This window comes from Enhydra lutris, unplaced genomic scaffold (genome assembly GCF_002288905.1).
Source record: "Enhydra lutris kenyoni isolate GAN:26980312 unplaced genomic scaffold, ASM228890v2 scaffoldscaffold70, whole genome shotgun sequence".
NCBI lineage: Eukaryota > Metazoa > Chordata > Mammalia > Carnivora > Mustelidae > Enhydra > Enhydra lutris.
The window spans coordinates 3,132,222-3,151,891 of record NW_019154154.1 but is presented as its reverse complement, the minus strand read 5'-3'; the positions used below and the strand labels follow the sequence as shown (position 1 = coordinate 3,151,891).

General features: G+C 38.5%; 1 protein-coding gene across 2 annotated transcripts in view; it reads right to left on the bottom strand.

Moving 5' to 3' along the window:
* LOC111159866 (phospholipase A2 activating protein) overlaps nt 1-18,066 on the bottom strand; it is a 40,164-nt gene extending 22,098 nt beyond the window's left edge. The window contains exons 1-4 of one of the 2 annotated variants that reach the window (XM_022522516.1): nt 17,882-18,066; nt 11,331-11,524; nt 826-926; nt 615-735 (exon numbers count right to left, since the gene is read on the bottom strand). In XM_022522516.1, coding sequence (XP_022378224.1) covers nt 615-735; nt 826-926; nt 11,331-11,524; nt 17,882-18,030 — 565 coding nt within the window. In that variant the 5' untranslated portion in view covers nt 18,031-18,066. The remainder of the gene's footprint in view (nt 1-614; nt 736-825; nt 927-11,330; nt 11,525-17,881) is intronic. The other variant, XM_022522517.1, reaches the window with a different exon arrangement.
* Nucleotides 18,067-19,670: the final 1,604 nt, after the last annotated feature.

Sequence of the window (19,670 nt, the reverse complement as noted above, 5' to 3'; positions counted from 1 at the left end):
TATCTGCACAAAGGGACTTCTGGAAGTATTATCCAGACTAGTGATCAAATTCGAAGAAAATAAAAGAGAAGAAAAACAACAAAAAAATTCATACCAAAATTTTAAGTGTTCCACAAATAAATCAGCAATACCAGTGTCAGTCAGCAGATGTCTCAGTGCAGGAGTTATTTAATAGGTAAGGTTCAAAAAGACCACTGATCTAAAATCCTAATATAAACCCAAAATTTGTTATTACTAAATAATGTACTTCAATATTCACAAGAGCACTAATGATGTCTTCCTGTATATATGAAATTAACAGTAGTGACACACCATTAATAATGCTTACGCTTGAAAGTTTCACTCTGAACTTGTTAAACCAAAAACAAACTGCATACCATATTACAAGCTCATTAAGAGCCATTTATTAGTCCACATCTAGTTATTTTAGGAGAGGTTTCATTTTATCTTTTAAAAGATTTTAAGTATTAGTTGTCAAAAAAGTTATATCTACCCAAATTAAATGGTTCAAATACACTGGTGTTTTTCAAATGTTGCTTCTAAGCTTTTGAGGATACACCAATGGAGTGAATATGAAGTGATGAGACTATAAATGTTGTCTACTCTGATCTTACCTGAAAAAGTCCTCTCACACCTTCCAGCTTTCCACAATTTAATAGTCTTGTCTGCTGATCCAGTTAACATTAAGCCCTGCTCAGGTAAGATCTTTACTGCCCATACTGCAGCTGTATGACCCTGTGAGTGAAATGGGAATTAACTTGAGTTGACACAAAGTCATCACATTTAATTATTATGTAGAACATTCACAGAGAACTACTACCATACCTGTAAGGTCATCATGCACTTGTCATTCAGCCAGACTTTAGCAGTGGTGTCCCATGAGCCACTAAGTAATGTCCCAAATTTTCCAGATGAAAGACTACAAACTAAAAGGGAAAAAGGTATTAGTTAATACAATGTCGTATAGAAAAATGTTCAACCTTGCTAGTTATTAAAGCATTGCAATTTTGTTTTTTTAATTTTTAAAAAAAGATTTATTTGACAGAGAGAGAGGAAGAGAGCAAGAGAGAGAGAATCTCAGGTAGACCACACTGAGCATGGAGCCCAACTCAGGCTCGATTTCACGACCCTGAAGATCATGACCTGAGCCTAAATCAAGAGTCAGACGCGTACCTGACTCTGCCACCCATGCATCCCTAAAGCACTGCAATTTTAAAAACACTTTCTGTACTGATAGTAACTCGGCCAGTTAAGGCTTAACTCAATGATCAACAGCAGACTCTGGGCTGGAATGTCTGGGTGCAAGTCCTGGCTGTGCTATGTATGGACTGTCAAACCAAGGAATAACCTCCAATTTCTCATCTGCAAAATGAGGGAGCAGGATCAAATGGGTTGCACAATCCCTTCTGGTTAAAAAAAAAACTATATAGAAAGATGGGCGCCTGGGTGGCTCAGTGGGTTAAGCCGCTGCCTTCGGCTCAGGTCATGATCTCAGGGTCCTGGGATCGAGTCCCACATCGGGCTCTGCTCAGCGGGGAGCCTGCTTCCCTCTCTCTCTCTCTGCCTGCCTCTCTGTCTGCTTGTGATCTCTCTGTCAAATAAATAAATAAAAATCTAAAAAAAAAAAAAAAAACCTATATAGAAAGATAATGCAAATGATTTTGAAATGCTGCTTATAAAAATATTTAATTAAAATGACAAATGGGGCTCAGTGGGTTAAGCCTCTGCCTTCGGCTCAGGTCATGATCTCAGGGTCCTGGGATCGAGCCCATCGGGCTCTCTGCTCAGCAGGGAGCCTGCCTCCCCCCCACTCTGCCTGCCTCTCTGCCTACTTGTGATCTCTCCCTCTGTCAAATAAATAAATAAAATCTTAAAAAATAAATAAATAAAATGACAAAAAAAACCCCAAACACTGGAGCCCAGCTAAATATTCAACAGCAATGGACGAGGTAATTAAATCTTATTATCTTTTTTTTAAATCTTTTTTTTTTTAAGATTTTATTTACTTATTTGAGAGAGAGACAGTGAGAGAGAGCATGATAGGGGAAGTCAGAGGGAGAAGCAGACTCCTCTTGGAGCTGGGAGCCCGATGTGGGACTTGATCCCGGGACTCTGGGATCATGACCTGAGCTGAAGGCAGTTGCTTTACCAACTGAGCCACCCAGGTGTCCTCTTTTTTTTTTTTTTTTTTAAGATTTTATTTATTTATTTGACAGATGGAGATCACAAGTAGGCAGAGAGGCAGGGAGAGAGCGAGAAAAGGAAGTAGGCTCCCCGTTGAGCAGAGAGCCCGATGCGGGGGCTCAATCCCAGAACCCTGAGATTATGACCTGAGCTGAAGGCAGAGGCTTAAACCAATGAGCCACCCAGGTGCCCCTAAATCTTATTATCTTAACATAAAATTATATAAGCTAAAAATTAAACATGTGAAAAATTATCTAAAAAAAACAGAAACAGAAAAAGAGAGCTCTGCTTAAAAATGGCAGACTGAAAAAAAAAATGGCAGACTGTTGGGGCACCTGGGTGGCTCAGTGGGTTAAAGCCTCTGCCTTTGGCCCAGGTCATGATCCCAGAGTCCTGGGATTGAGCCTGGCATCGGGCTCTCTGCTCAGCAGGGAGCCTGCTTCCTCCTCTCTCTCTGCCTGCCTCTCTGCCTACTTGTGATCTCTGTCAAGTAGATAAATAAAATCTTAAAAAAAAAAAAATGGCAGACTGTTGGGGTGCCTGGGTGGTGCAGTCAGTTGAGCATCTGACTCAATTTTGGCTCAAGCCATGATTTTAGGTTCCAGGGGTTAAGTCCTGTGTCAGGTTCTGTGCTCAGTGGGAGTTTGCTGGAGATTCTCACTCTCTGTCCCACCCCCAGTCTTTCCACTTGCTTACTTGTTCAATCTGTCTCTCAAATAAATAAATCTTTCCAAAAAAATTGACAGATTCTTCATAGTAAAGCTACCAATGGCATTAATCTACAAGGAGAAAGAAAACAGAAAATAACATAACTGATTCAGGAAAATGGAGGAGATTATAGTTTAAACACCCACAGAGAGAGATTAGAAATTAGTTAGGGCGGGGGAGGGGGCAGGAAACTCTCATGAGACTCCGTAGCCAGCTACTAGGTTCGATGGAGAATGGGGCTAGGCAGAGGACTTGAAATGCTAGATCTCTCCTTTCAACCTTCAGTGTCAGGAAAGCACATCCTCACCCACTGCAGGAAACTGGAATTTATTCTCTGGAGGAACTGAAGCACAGTTTGCAGATTCAGGCAGCTGAACAAAATAAAGGTCTGGAATAAGAAGCCCCATGGAGGGGTGCCTGGGTGGCTCAATGGGTTAAGCGTCTGCCTTTGGCTCAGGTCATGATCTCAGCGTCTTGGGATCAAGCCCCGCACCAGGCGCTCTGCTCCCCCTGCCCCCCCACCTCCGCCTACCTCTCTGAACTACTTGTGATCTCTGTCAAATAAATAAAATCTTAAAAAAAAAAAAAAGCCCCAGGAAACACAAGGGAAATAAATGGAAAATCTACATCCCCTTCTCTCACTGTACCAGCAGCCATGCATATATATTCCCCCCAACCCTGCTAAAGAACTTCAGATAATGACATGCAAGAGGGTGTCCCATCTAAAAGGATAGACTGCCACCAGTTTGCATTCTAATGAAGCCCACCAATCACCAAGCTCTATCTACACAAGCTGAAAAGTTTTCTATTTCTTTATACCTTATTCTTGAATATGAGCAGCCAATTTAGTATCAACAATCATTTAATCAAAGTCTCCAACATGAAACGGAAAAATCCAAAGAAACACAAAAATAAGGGAGGAAGGGCTAGGCAATCCAGAAGAGACAAATCCAACTTCAGGAAGCAGGGGGAAAAAAATAAGTGGGTGCCTAGGTAGAGCAGTTAGTTAAAGCATCCAACCCTCAGGTTGTGATCTCAGGGTCATGAGGTCAAGCCCCACACTCAGTGTGGAGTCTGCTTAAGACTCTCTCTTCCCTTTGCCACTCCTTCCTTCCCTGCACTCTCTAATAAATAAATAAACCTTTAAAACACACACACACACACACACACACACACTATAGTATACTATACTATACTGTGTAATATACTATATAGTTATATAAGTATATTACACAGTATAGTATACTACTAATATACTATATATATATAAAACTATATATATTACACAGTATAGTATACTATACTACAGCAAATACTATAATATTTGCAAATAGGTAGAATATTATATAAGAAAAATTTGTGACAGAATAAGAAAAATAAAAGCTAAAAGTAAAAGGCCCAAAAAGAAATAAATAAATAAAAATCTTAAAAAAAAAAAAAAAAAAGGCCCAAAAAGACCCAAACCAAAACTAAACAGCAGTCTCTCTGGAAAATTAGATGAAAAAGACAAAGACACAAAAAATGGACAAGGAAAGCTTAAAAAGTCAGAAAATAATTTCAGAATGTTCAATATCCAATGATAGGGATTGCAGAAAGAGATAACAGGGGACAGGGCAGAAAGGACAAAGAAATAATATAAGAAAGATTCTCAAACGTGAAGGATATGAATGTCTAGATTCAATGAACCCACAAAGGTGCCAAATGAAAGGCATTTTCAGAGAGATACACTGTGAAAATCTGTAACATCAGAAATAGAGGCGATCCTAAAAGCTTACAAGGGGAACAGAAATGTGTCTCACAGAGAAGATGGGAAATCAGAACAGAATCAAACTTTTCAGTTAACACCATACACTAAAAGGAAATAAAGCAATGTCTTCAAAATTCTACGAGTAAATGGTTTTAACACAGGATTTTACATCTAGCCAAAGTAACCATCAAATATAAGGACAGAATAAAGCCATTTTCTAATATACAAATATATTTAGCTCCTACATCACAGCTTTAAGAAGCTAAAAACGTTAAGTTAAAAAATGACAAAAATGTGGGAATTTTTTTCTAGGAAATACATTGGCAAAGAGGAATCCAGGGTTCTTGCCCCACATTGAGAGAGAGGCGGATATGTTCTGCCTACACAAGGGAGAGCAAGCTGAATAAATTATACAGTAGCTTGCCCTTTCTGGGCATGACATTAGGCGCAGCCAAATGATGCAGACGTGAGTCAACAGTATGAACGGTGGCTAACACTTTCAGGTATAGGCTTTTAAGAGTCAATGTATTATTAATTACATTGCCGTTTCACTGCTACAATAAACTCTTGAAGCATATATATAAAGAGAGAGCCCCCATCAGCCTGATTCCCTGAGAAACTCCAAGAACATATTCCCCTCCCTGATCCATGATGAATATGCATGGTGAGTGAGAAATACTCTCGTGTGATGACACCTGAGTTCAAGGAAGTGTTTGTTACTCTACCATAACTTAGCCTATTCTGACTCATTATGTATCTGATTCTTTGAAAAATGTAACAGGCACTTAGGAGACTTCCTGCAGCCCTTGTAAAATATCAACTACAGTTATGCAGAATTTCTATAGTTATGTAGAAAGGCATATGGAAATGAAAAAAAAGGGGTCAAGGGGTCACTATCTTTAGGAAAAAACAATTTTTTACCTGGATCGGAATATATTTAAGAACTATATATGCATTGATCATATTTAAATAAACATTCCCCGAATTTTACCTACTGTGCTCCAGAAAAATTTTAAGTGACTTTCATGAACATATACAGTGTAATAAAATTAAAAAGAAGTACAAAGTAGGACAAAAAGAAAATAGGATTTGTACGTAAAATATGAAGTTGTAAACAGGTGCTGGTGTTGGGTTTCTGCAAAGCAGCAGACACCTTTGCTTAGTGATAGAGACAGAGAGAGATACAGTCCTTACCACGTGCCAGACACCATAAAAACATTATATTCCACAAGAATCCCAGGAACTAAGGGCTGCTATTAGTCCCATTTAACAGATGAAGAAACCAAAGTTCATAGAAATGAAACGATTTTAATCTCTAAAATGAAAAAAATTAGATAGGAAGTAGTCTTGGTAATTGGAGAAGAAAATATCTTCTGTAGATCTGTAAAGTATTACCCATGCTTAGTCATAGGGACAAAGACTGAAACAGATTACTGTACACATAAAAATATGATTACTGGGGCGCCTGGGTGGCTCAGTAACCACTGAGCCTCTGCCTTTGGCTCAGGTCATGATCCCATGGTCCTGGGACTGAGCCCCGAATTGGGCTCTCTGCTCAGCGGGGAGCCTGCTTTCCCTTCTCTCTCTGCCTACTTGTGATCTCTCTCTCTGTCAAATAAATAAATAAAATCTTTGGGGCGCCTGGGTGACTCAGTGGGTTAAAGCCTCTGCCTTCGGCTCAGGTCATGATCTCAGGGTCCTGTGATAGATCCCCGCGATCTCCGCGTCTGGCTCTCTGCTCAGCAGAGAGTCTGCTTCTCTCTCTTTCTCTCTGCCTGCCTCTCTGCCTACTTGAGATCTCTGTCTGTCAAATAAATAAATAAAAATCTTTAAAAATAAATAAATAAATAAATAAATAAAATCTTTAAAAAAGATATGACTACTGTATCTGAATACTGAAATCAAAGTAAATTTTTGCACTTACATGAAGAATTGTTTTTCAAATAATTAAAAATTTTTAAAAATCAACTTAAAAGCCTATGCATCATCAGTCGTTCTTTAAACTCAAATGTCCTGAAGACTAGTAAATTAATCATTTGATTTTATATTAATACCATTCATGAACCAGTCTAAAAACAGAGAACCATAAGCTTTCAGGAAATGGTTAATTTTTAAAAACTTTTTTCTTTTGGATAAACTTATTTCTCAGATAGTAATAATTTACCTCCAAAAACTTGTACCATATATTTCCTAATGGAAAATAGTGAATCAAGCTGAATATACAAGATAAGTTTCAGTTTTTAAATCTGTGGGAACAGAAGGTTCTTTCATAAGAAGAATTAACTACCAATTCCAATTTTCTAAATGTCTCATCTTATAGTGTAATCGGGAATGCTTTTTATATTCTCTCAGAGATCAATGTAGCATACAATTCAAGAGAAACATTATTTTAGAAAGCTCAGAAAATTTCTTTCTTAAAATTTCTTTCAAGATCAGGCAGAAAGAATGAATAACAAAATAAATCTCTTTCAATATGTGTAAGGAAGATTCAGCTTTGAAAAGGTAGGGGAAAAAAACCTTTAGAGATCATATAATGCAACATGTAATTACTTAGAATCACAACTTGTAATGTAACTGGGAAGTGTTATACATATAATATCAACTAAAGGATAGTACTACTTTACTATATTTAGAATATAAAATTTGGGCTAGAAAACTGACCCAAAAAAATGACATAAAAATATCAATCATTAATTTCTTCAGCTATACTCGGTAGCATGGTATGGGGTGTCAAAAAAGGAAAAAAAGCGCAAATAACACTTGGCCCCTAAACCATCAAGCAAAATAACAAAATAACAAAAGATTACCTTATGATAAAGCAGAAATAAATCAGACTGGAAAAAATACCCTGCAGTATTTTTTACTGTACAGATCTCTATGAGATCTTCTAATACCTTAAAAGATCAAGACAAACATGATTACATAAAAATTGACTTTTGCATTACAAAAAAATGGGCAAAGTTAAAAAAGATAGCAAAATGGGAAAATATCCGTAATTTGTATTTAAGGGTTAATAAATATAATTAAGGATTTCAAAAATGGTCAGTAACCCTGTATTAAATGGGCAGGAGTTTTTAATACAGTTCACAGGAAAAAGAAAGGTAAAAATCCCTTCCATGGGGATGCCTGGGTGGCTCAGTTGGTTAAGCAACTGCCTTCGGCTCAGGTCATGATCCCAGCGTCCTGGGATCGAGTCCCACATCGGGCTCCTTGCTCATCAGGGAGCCTGCTTCTCCCTCTGCCTCTGCCTGCCATTCTGTCTGCCTGTGCTTGCTCTCTCTCCCTCTCTCTCTCTAACAAAAAAAAAAAAAAAAAAAAAAAAACCCCTTCCTATGTTGAAAATGCCCCCCCCCCCAATAAAAAGAGAGATGCAAATTTCACTTTTCACTTATTTTGGCAACAATCTAAAAATCTGACAACATACTCCATCAGCAAGGGAAACAGAGACTCATATGATGCTGCTGGAAATGCAGTAAAAGTTATAACATCTAAAGAAGGGGTTCCCCAATACCTAACAAAACTGCATGTGCACTTACCTTTTGATCCAGAAATGGATATTATACCTAAGTGACACTTCCAAAAGAAGGAAATGACATAGGCACAGAGCCATTTATCATGACACTATCTGTACTAGCAAAAGATTAAAAACTCAGATGTCCATTAGTAAGGGACTGGTTGAATAAGCTAGAATCACCACAGTACAGCTAGCTAAACAGTAAATAAAAATGCCACTGTAAAAACAAATGACGATTTCTATATAGTATAATAAAGAGATCTCTAAGTTGGTAATATTATCAAGCAAAAAGAGGAAGGGCAGACAATTTCATATAGTATGCTATCTGTTTATCTTTTATATATAAAGGAGCAATATAGATACACATACATACCTAACAAAGTTAATAAAAAGTATAAGGAAAGGAATAGTGTAAGAAGCAATACAGACTAAATCTAGACTTCTTTGAATATACCTTGAGTTGTTTTTCCTTTTAAACTGTTTATGTTTTACAGAATTATAAAACAAGATTACTTTTAAAAATTTCTGTTGAGCACCATTACAGCCCAAACTAAGGTTTCCAGCTGTTATTGCCTGCAAAAAAAAAAACAAAACCAAAAAACATAGGCTTCTTGGTGAAACAGGCAATTTCAGGTCTAGAATAAGAAAAGCATAAAGTGAACCTGCAGCATTCTGTAGTACCAAAAGCAAGAAAGACTGCTAAAGGTCTTATCAAAAGCCCACAGGGGTCAATTTAAAGAGGTTTCAAATTATGTCCCAAATACGGGACAACTTGAGAATTAAAAGAAAAAAAAAAGCTGCTAGGAAACCTACTCATTCTGAAACTCAGTAAAAGAGCATTTATCCCGCCTTTCCTGTATCAAAGTCTCCCACGTAACCAAAGAATTGGTATAAGAAAAATCTATATTAAAAAATTGCTAGCTATTAAAGGCAAAAATAATGGTAGAATTAAAGTACAACGATTTTGCAAATTTTTTTAAATATTTTATTTATTTATTTGACAGACAGAGATCACAAGCAGGCAGAGAGGCAGGCAGAGAGAGAGAGGAGGAAGCAGGCTCCCCACGGAGCAGAGAGCTGATACGGGGCTCGATCCCAGGACCCTGGGACCATGACCTGAGCCGAAGGCAGAGGCTTTAACCCACTAAGCAACCCAGGCACCCCAATGATTTTGCAAATCTTAATGAAACACTAGCTATGTGTGTGATCATGAATACAAGCTAAAAACCATTACATAAAAGACTGATAGGAATTTAAAATGAATGAATGATACAACACTTGAACCTACTAATTAATCTTAATATCACAGAGATATTAAGTGCCTCTTAATGTGCTACAACAAAAAGTACACAATATTACCTATAATGTGTATTTGCCAAGAATTTGAATCTGAATCTGATTAAGCTCCTAGATCTAATAGCTTATAAGACATACAAGGGATTGAGGAACATGTAAAAGGAAACAATAAGGCTTTAATCAGCAAAGTTCAGATTGTGGGAAATCCTACAGGATAAATAAGCTGATTTCAAATACAGAGCAGTAAAAAAGGGAAAGAGACCCATAGATTAAAAGACACGTGGACATTAGCTGGGTCACAGTTCAAACAAACTGTAAAAAAAAACTTTCATGAGACAACTGAGTATAATTTGAGCCTTCACTGGATACTTGATAATAAAAAATTAGGTTTTGTTTTAGGCATAATGATTATTTAAGAAAAAAAAAGATAATTTATATCTTTTAAAGGGCTCAAGGAACTATGGCCTGTGGGCCACCTGTTTTTGTACAGTGTACAAACTAGGAATGGTTTTTACATTTTTAAGTGATTGAGGGAAAAATATCGAAAGCTATTTCCTAGTATGTGAAAATTATGACATTCAAATTTCAGTGTCTATAAATAGAGTTTTACTGAAATACAGACATGCTCATTCATTTATTTATTGTCAGTGGCTGCTTCTGTACACAATGGCAGAGTTGAAAAGTTGTAAAAGCGACCACATGGCCTGCAAAGACTAAAATATTTACTATTTGGCCCTTTACAGAAAAAGTCTGCCAAACCCTATTTTAGAGCTACATATTAAAGTATTTACAAATGAAATAGGATATTGGAAATTTCCTTAAAATAATGTTGTGGAGGGGCGCCTGGGTGGCTCAGTGGGTTAAAGCCTCTGCCTTCAGCTCAGGTCATGGTCCCAGGGTCCTGGGATCGAGCCCCACATCAGGCTCCCTGCGGAGCAGAGAGCCTGTTTCCTCCCCTCTCTCTCTGCCTGCCTCTCTGCCTGCTTGCGATCTCTCTCTCTGTCAAATAAATAAATAAAAAATCTTAAAAAAAAAAATAATGTTGTGGAATAGGGGGTAGATGAAACAAGATAAGCCATATGTTGACAACACAAATAAAGCTAAGTAAATACATGGGTGGAAAAGAGCATTATCCTTTTATACATAACTCATAAAATAATATGTTTCTACTCTTACATACATTTTAAGACTTAATAAAGTTTAAAAAAGTCTGTATCATTCAAGATTTCACATACATACACAACATCTTACAAATTTTTTAAAGGAATTAAGTTTAACGTGTTGATGGGCCATCCTATTTGCTTACAGATACGGATATAAAGTAAGTACATATACTGCACTGATTAATAAGCTTATCGTTTTATAACAAAGAGCTATGAAGCTACACAGAAATCTAGGAACATCAGACAACCAGAAATGTACACAAATCATAGAAAACAATATTCAAAAGTATTAAATATTCTGCAGTTATGATACCAAGGCCCAAACACATTTGTTCTCAGTCTTCGATTTGCTTTATAAATACAGATGTAACAACCAAAAGATGAAGAAATACTTTTGGTCTTCCTGAGCATATTAATTCCTTGCACGAAGTAGTTGAAAAACCAAAACCACAAAGTGTATTAAAATTATACAGCTTCTTCCTTTTAAAATGGAACACTTTATTTTTACATATATAAGCATGTCAACCTTTACTGATGACAACAAAAAATCTGTAACACAGAATTTACAGAATGATGATGATCTAAAAAGGTTTTCACTACCAAGCCACAGCCATAAGTAAAACAAACATAGTAACAGTATGGAATACAGATATGTGAATTTTACTTTCAAAAGGATGAAACTTCTTCAAGTAGAAAAAAACCAAAGCATTACACTCACCAGTATTCTTGTGACCTTTCAGTATATAAAGTGGTGCTGGACTTTCCAGTGAGAAAATGCAAATATTGTGGTCATTTCCTCCAGTGGCAATTAGTCCATGAGGGTACATGTCACTTGAAGGTATGATGCATACACAAGATACAAAATTGGAGTGGCCACTCATACAGTGCATTTCCGTAAAGCCCCTGTTAGGACTAGAAAGATGTGGTAATTAACAAGACATACACCGTCCCCTTAATTGGCATAGGACATGAGATGAATTGCCAAAGTACTCGCTTCCTTTTAGTGTTTATTAGGTTGAACTTTATAGTACATATTACTTTAAGATATGATTTAAGTTAAATATTAAATATCTAATTTTATTAGCTACTATTGAGATTCACATCAAATTCAAAGTTTAATTTGTATTTCACTGAGAAAAGCATGTTAATTAACAGAAAGAATAAGGAATGAAAGGGAGGGAAACAAGTATCGTAAATGGCTTTTTCTCATATTCCATTTTTATTTCTATTCATTTGTGACTGTTACCCTTAGAAATCCCTAGTGAAGTGAAACATGCATGCAATTAGGATAATGGAATCTACTATCGATAAGCCTTAAACACAATGAGGGTATTTTCATACTATGAAACATTAACTTAGTACCCATTAGTATAGTATGTATATCTAAATAGCTAAACTATCAATCTTTTCAATATGCAAACTAAGGGAATAAAGGGATATAAAAACAAGTGCTCTAGGGACACAGCATATTAATAACTATCTTGGGATTAGAAAGATTATCAATTTCTGGGGTGCCTGGGTAGTTCAGTCATTTAAGTGTCCTACTCTGGGTCTCACCTCAGGTCTTGATCTCAGGGTCATGAGTTCAAGCCCTGTGTTGTGCTCCACACTGGGCATGGAGCCTACTAGAAGGAAGGAAGGAAAGAAGGAAGGTTGGTCATCAATTTGTTTTACTCTTCAGTCACTCAGCATCACTGCCTTAGCTACTATGTCAAACAACAGATTACAATATACTATGTGGAAGGCAGTAACTTAGCGGCTGAGAGCAATATAAATAATTATATCCCCGACTCAAGCTAAATCAAAAAGTCTGCAGTGTAGTGGAAGGAGAAAGGACAACAGCATATAAAAGACTCCCACATAAACATAAATACACACACATTTTAAAGAAAAGCATAAACCCACAAGGCCAGGAAGAATGAGAAGAAAAGAAACAGGAATAGTATTTTGAATACTAAAAGCTGGTTGAAAAATAGTAAAGGCTATAGGAGACCTGAGAGAATTGAGTTCTAAGTAGGTATTAGGCGAAGTAGAGAACCAGTCTACCAATGAATCCCCAAAAACCTCAAGAATGTTAGCAGCACTATCTAGAAATAGGGACAAAAAAGGGTAGGAACTAGAATAAGGAAGACTACTGAAAATCTTCAGAATCAGTTGGAAGCTGAATCATATGAAAAAACCTTCAAAGGAAGGTATTTGGTAGTAGCTATTTTTAACTTATCCACTGCATTTTGAAAAAAGTGCCCTTAGAAAGCATTATCAATAGGCCTAATGAAATCCAAAAGACAGGACATGTTTAAAAATATGTATTATATAAACCACTAAATACACTTTGTGACTCTCAGCACTTCCCAGGATAGATGTTTATGTGCATCTTCTTTAGTGGTCTATGAAGTTCTGAAAGGCAAAATCCAGATCCAGTTCTTCTTTTTATCTCCCCAACCTCCTAACACGATGTTATATGTGGTCAGCATTAACTATTTCTTGAACTGATGAAAACAAACAAACAAACTTAATACCAGTGTTAAGGGAAAAACAACAACAACAACAACAAAAACAGCCAGATACACCAGCCAGACACTGCCCCTCTTGCACCCAGCAAAAGCCTGAACTTTTCTTCTTTAGAAAAGCTTAAAATCTTTGAGTGGAAGGACACAAGGCATATTTGAGCTCTGGGGTATGAGGAACATGTACATTCACAAGGGCAGTCATTCTCGAGGCAGGAGATCAGTCCAATGAAACGTTCCATCCAGATAACCTTACAGTGAAGCTCACAGCCAGCAAGTCTGAACCGTGAGCAGACCCATGAGCTTCTTTTTAGTTTTCCACTCTTTTTTTTTTTTTTTTTTTAATTTTTTTTTTTTTTTTTTTTTATTTGAGAGAGAGAGAGCGCATGAAAGGGGCGAGGGGCAGAGGGAGAAGCCAGCTCCCTGATGAGCAGAGGGCCTGATGTGGGACTTGATCCTGGGACTCCAGGATCATGACCTGAGCCGAAGGCAGTTGCTTAACCAACTGAGCCACCCAGGTTCCCTTAGTTTTCCACTCTTAACAATGAGTACAAAATAAGGATTAACAGACATCTAGGGAAAGCCCTTTTTACAATGAAATATAGTGATCAAAATATATGGGGAAGGGGAACCAATTTGAAGGAAACAGATCACTAAGAAAAAAAAAACTTAAAAATAAAAAAAATCATCACTATTATTCTTATAGGTGCCCCCCTTCACTATTATTCTTAGAGATAGAACATATTGCAACCATGGAAAAAGAACATAATTTCACAAAAAGTTAAGGCAATTTCTGAGAGAATACAGCAGAGAGAGAGAGAGAGAGAGAATAAATTCAGAAACAGGTTCAATATCTGAATTAAAAGTTCCAGAAAAGGGGTGCCTGGGTGGCTCAGTGGGTTAAAGCCCCTGCCTTCGGCTCAGGTCATGATCCCAGGGTCCTGGGATCGAGCCCCACATGGGGCTCTCTGTTCAGCAGGGAGCCTGCTTCCTCCTCTCTCTCTGCCTGTCTCTCTGCCTACTTACGATCTCTTTCTGTCAAGTAAATAAATAAAATCTTTTAAAAAAAGTTCCAGAAAATAGGACAGAGAAAATGACGAGGAAGAAACCTAAGAACTGAGTTAAGAAAATGTTCCAGAACTTACAGACACGAGTTTTCACATTTAAGGGCCCACTAATGGCCCTAAACAATGCATAAATATACCCTGCCTTCCAGAGAGAAAAAAATTGTAGCTCAAGAATCAGATTGGTTTCAGACTTCTCAATTGTAACATCAGAGGCTAAAATGCAATGGAGCAATTGCTCCTTAATTCTGAAGGAAAATTATCTGGGAATTAGAATGGTACAAACATTTAAATTATTATTCAAGCAGCAAGCAGAATAAAATAATTTTCAGACTTGCAAGGTCTTAATACACTTATCACCAGGGCACTGTATTTCAGGAAGCTCCTGAAAAATATGCTCCAAAAAGGCATCAGGAAAGAAAAGTAAGAAAGTAAAAGGATAGAGATAACAGAAATCCAATACAGGAGGCCCAAAAGAAGGAACTGTGGAGAGCACAATAAAGGGAGATTTCAGGATTTGTTGTGTACCGGGGTAGACAGACTAGGGTCAGAAAATTTTCATTGCCAGCAAGATAAAACTGAAATATCCAGAGTGTCTAAAAGGTCTTGAGAAGAGACTTGGACAACTAGCAAAGAATATGAAGTTAAATTGGTGATAAATACATAGAAAATGAAGCAAATGAAAACCTAAAACAGGGCACTTATTAGCTACAGGGAGATCATAAAATGATAGTTTATTCCACAGCTCCAGTGTAAATAGACTCTATACAGTCATAAGATACTGATTTTGTCTAAATTAAGGTTAACTATTAGAGTCAGAGCATAGAAAAGATGCATATGTGATGGGGGTTGGCAGGGTGCCGAAAGAGCTAAATTCTAATACTCTGCTGTAGGAATAGAAAATGCCTAAAATATTTAAAAAATAAAAAGAAACAGCATTAAGCACTTTATACATAGACACAGAAGTAAAACACAAAAAATAAGCGGTTAAAAAAGATAAAAATTTTGCCCCCAAGAAAGGGAAACTTGGGGCTAGGAAGAGAATGGCTCTGATTTCTCAATAAATCCCAGGGAACTACTGCACTTAGGTCCCAAAGTGCTGAGTGTTTACACAAGGGAGAAGTTATTTCAACCTCAGCATGGTCAGTGAAGATTTAAAACACAACCTTAAATCTGAAGTTGCTTCTTTCAAATACAGATAGTTTTCAAAAGGCAATGCAACAGTTGGTAACAGATTTGAGAAATCCAGTTTAATTTGAAGTGGGCTTATAGAGAGGCCTGAAGCAGTCAGGAATAATGGCATGTTGACTGGTTCAGTTCAATATACAATCAAAAAACAATGTCTCCATTCTGAAGAGATTTCAGAAGGCCCAGAGAGTTTTTTCAAGGGGCGAAAGACACAGTAAACCTGGTTTGGTGCATATAACTATTTTGCTTCCCTAAAACTAAATTAAATTCTCCCATCATGCCCAATCCATCTGTATACTAACCACCCTGATAGAGAACTCTATTAACAATGCACTTGGGAAAACAATTTTTATTTACTATTTGGCTGCAAAAATTTTAGCAGTTCATTTACTTTATTAACATACCATGAAATAGAAATTGTCAGGATGTCAGCCTTGAGGACACTTTTTCTATGGATGTAGAAAAGACTCATCACCCAGTGACTATGAGATGCCCTACTCTGAGCAGTTGGAAATGAGAGATAAAACAATCTTATCTCACTAATCACCCACTATGTACTGTGTGTGGCACAATGCAGGCTCTCAATCAGTGTTAGCTGAATACATTCATGAATGATTTTTAAACCAAAAACAAAAAAACAGGAGTTTAAAAAAATTTTTTTTGCTCGACTACTTTCCACATAGATGATTTCAACCTCAAATTCCTCAAGTTCATAAAAAATGCAAATGCTCCAGTGACTTAAGCTCTTATCCACCTAGCAGAGGCCTACCAAATGTGTGAAGTTTAATGACAGGACTCAACCATGACAGCAGGCATCCTTTAGTTACTCCTTGCTGCAATGTTTATATCCTACTGGGTATATGCTTCTAACTGAACTCAACTTTAAAGATATAAGCTTAATCTGTGGTCACACTCAAATACACAAAAGTAGTGTATTAGTGTTACTAAGTGATTTGGAATATCACAGAATCTTAGAGGTAAAAGAGACCTGTAGAGATCATCTCATTCAATTCAATATAGGAGGTTGCTCTGCAGTATTTCTAGTCTCTTTATCATCATGTATTGGCTGCACTACAGCAAAAGCCTCCAAACAGATCTATTTCCACATTTATCCCTTTGCAATCCAATCTCCACCAGCAGCTAGCAGAACTTCTCAACAAGTCAATCAAATCATGCTGCTCCCTGTATGAAACTCACTGAAGGCTTCTGCTTACTTTCTAGCAGCGCTCATACCACTGCATCTGGTTCCCTCCAAACTCATTCCCTCCCACACAAAGGGACTTGCCTCTTTCTTAATCCAGGGTCTCTGTGCTTGATCCTCCTACTGTCCACAGAGCTCTTTGAATTTATCCCTCCTCATTCCTTGCTCCCATGACCAGGTCCATCTTAGTGTCAGCTTTAAAAAACAAAACAAAACTGAAACCCTCCTCGAAGGGCCTTCCTTCTTTAACATCCCTCCACTCAATTCTCTATCTATATTTGCTTTTTTCATAGTACACATGCCAATGAACAATTATCTTTTTTTCTGATCCACCTTTCCTTCCAGACTATAAGAAAGCTCCATAAAAACAGGGAACTTGTCTCTTGTCTTACTCTTCCTCAGGATTGTAAACAAACAGGAGGCACTCAACCAACAGTTATGACCTGAATTTATGCATGGTTACCCAAACTGAGTGAAACCTATACCAATGGGGGACTTACTACATATCAAAGTAAATAACCAGAAGTTTTCTCTTTCTGAACTGAACTATGTCTCCCAGGTCGTAAACTTCTTGTAAGAACCAGACAAAAAAGAACTGACACCTTGAACAGGATTTGGACCTAAGCTTAACCTTTTGTTCCTTAATTTCTCTTTTTGGTTAAACTCTCCGACAATCTTTTGAAGGCAAATGGCTTTCGCTCAAGAAAATAGCACATCCCCAAACATCCATATAACATGTGAAAATCTTCTTCCCCTCCATCTAGGCCCACCCCAGACTACAGACTAAGAAACTCTGATTTCGACTATGAGTAGAGGAGCCAATGCAACCTCCTGTACGCAATTTTTGAGAACCGAAGTTCGCAAAAATTAAATTTGAAGAACAGAGCAAATTCTAGGGAAAGAACAGGATTTACTTCAATTACAAGTCAGACATTTCACAATATCTCATTTAGGGAGAATGCACCTAGCATCAGTAAATTTTCAAATCTAAAAGAAACATGGAAAATCATCGCCCAAAGGATAAGAGGTTCGTCCAAGGTCACCCATCCGTTAGTGATTAAGTTAGGACAAGAATGTACGTCTCTGTTAACCGAAAGCCGTGTTCTTTCTCCCTAAATCTTACAGGTTTCTTACAGTGTGAGCCCACAGTACTAGTGTCTCAGAACTGGGAGGGAGCGCGGACTGGAGTCAAGGCCGGGAAGAGTGCAGAACAACAGCGAGGAAGCGTCCCTCCCTTCCCATTAGCAGTAGGAAGCTTGCAACAGAGGCGGGGATGGGTGGTGGGAGTCCCCGGACTCGCAGCGCTCACCTGTCGGGGACCCAGAGGCGGGTAGTGCGGTCTCGGGACACGGACACAAAGGCCCCCGGCGGATAGAGACTGCATACCAGGCCCCGCACATCCAGCTCGTGGCCTGGGAGCGAGCAGCTCAGCCGGTACCTGGCGGCGCCGCTGGCCATGGCCCTCGTCGGTCCGGCGCCTGGGACCCAGGCACCGCGCGAGATCAGTTCGCAGGGGTGGCCGGGGGTGCGCCCGAGCGCGGCGGGCGAGAGGCCTGCAGGTGACGGGCCGCTGAGAACCGGAAGAGCCCGAGACCCGGCGCGGAAGGGCAACGGGAAAGGGGAGCGCCGAACGGGCCGAGTGACACAGCAACCCTGACATGCACACCGGAATTCATCATCTGTCTCAGCCCGCCATGACGCAAAGTGTGTGCGTCCCAGCTGCGGAGGCGACGCCGAGCTTAAGTTCGCTTCCCTTCCACTTCTCGGACGGCCAGCCAAGTTAGAGCTAACGTCCGGCTGTGTCCACCGATCGCCCTAATCCAGATCCTTTCCGAGTCCGAGTCGTCTCCGAGTCCTGGCTGAACTGTTTATTGCGGTAAAAGGTGTGGGCTGGGACTACAAATCCCACAATGCCACGCGCCAGCGGGACGTGAGCCGCAGGGGCGCCGAATCCGGATATTTTAAATCTTGAACCGAGGGGCTGCGCGCTCCCTTGTGGTTGAGAAAGACTGCTTCGGTCCTTGTGTCAGGGCCCCTTAGCCCTGAATTCCCCAAACCTACTCTGCAGTCTCCGGAGATTTTCACAAGCTAAACGTTGTTTTTAGTTAAAACGAGAGAGCTAGGGACAAGTTGTACTCAATCGTTTGCCTTAAATCCTGTGAACACTAAGCTGCGTTCTTGGTACACTAAAAAATGAAAATATTTCATGCGTTAAGCCATTCTAAGATTTAAGACGTTTTTCCCAACTGTGACATCTTCATACAAATGACAAATGCTGGGTCCCCCTCCCCTATGAAGGCACTCAGGGAGAAAGCTCCAGGTCAGTAGCTTCTTCCAGACAATTCTGTATATGGAGCACTTGGACAGAGGTTGTAGGGAAGGAAATTTTTTTTTTTTTCTACCCTTCTAGGCTTTCCGTGGGGGCACTGTAACAAAAGATTAACAAGAGAAAAACAAACATTAATATGTATATCACATTCATACAAGAGGAACTCAGAGGTGAGTACTCAAAGAGGTAGCTAGAGTCTGGGCTTATATAATATCTTAACGAAGGAACAGTATTTACAGAAGAAAAGAAAAGGACCTTAAGTCTCTAGACCTTAAGTCTTTCGAGGCAGCAAATTATGGAGAGGCAAATATATGGGGAGCTAAAGTTAGTAAAGTTTGTTACGCAGATTTCTCCATGTAGCCTCTAGGCTGACAAAAGGTCTGAAATCGTCTTCCATGACTTTTATCTTTCTTGGTAGAGAGACGCAAGAAGGGACACCGTTGAAATTTTATGTCCTGCTTTTAGGCAAATAGGGGAATGGTAGATTTTCTTGTATCTACTTTCCAATTGCATTGAGCTCAAAATAATCCTTATACGAAAGTGGCATATTTTGGAGTGGCAAATGCTACTACCATTCACTACAGTGACCAAAAGGATAATAAATGACCACTACAAATATGCTGGGCTCAAATGGGAGAATTACATAAAAATATCTAACAAACTTGAAGTGAGAAGTTAGCCACATGACATTATTTCATTTTCTGTTGGATTCATCTTAAATTACTTGAAGGCAGGCATATTAGAAAATAAATCTGGATATAAATAATAT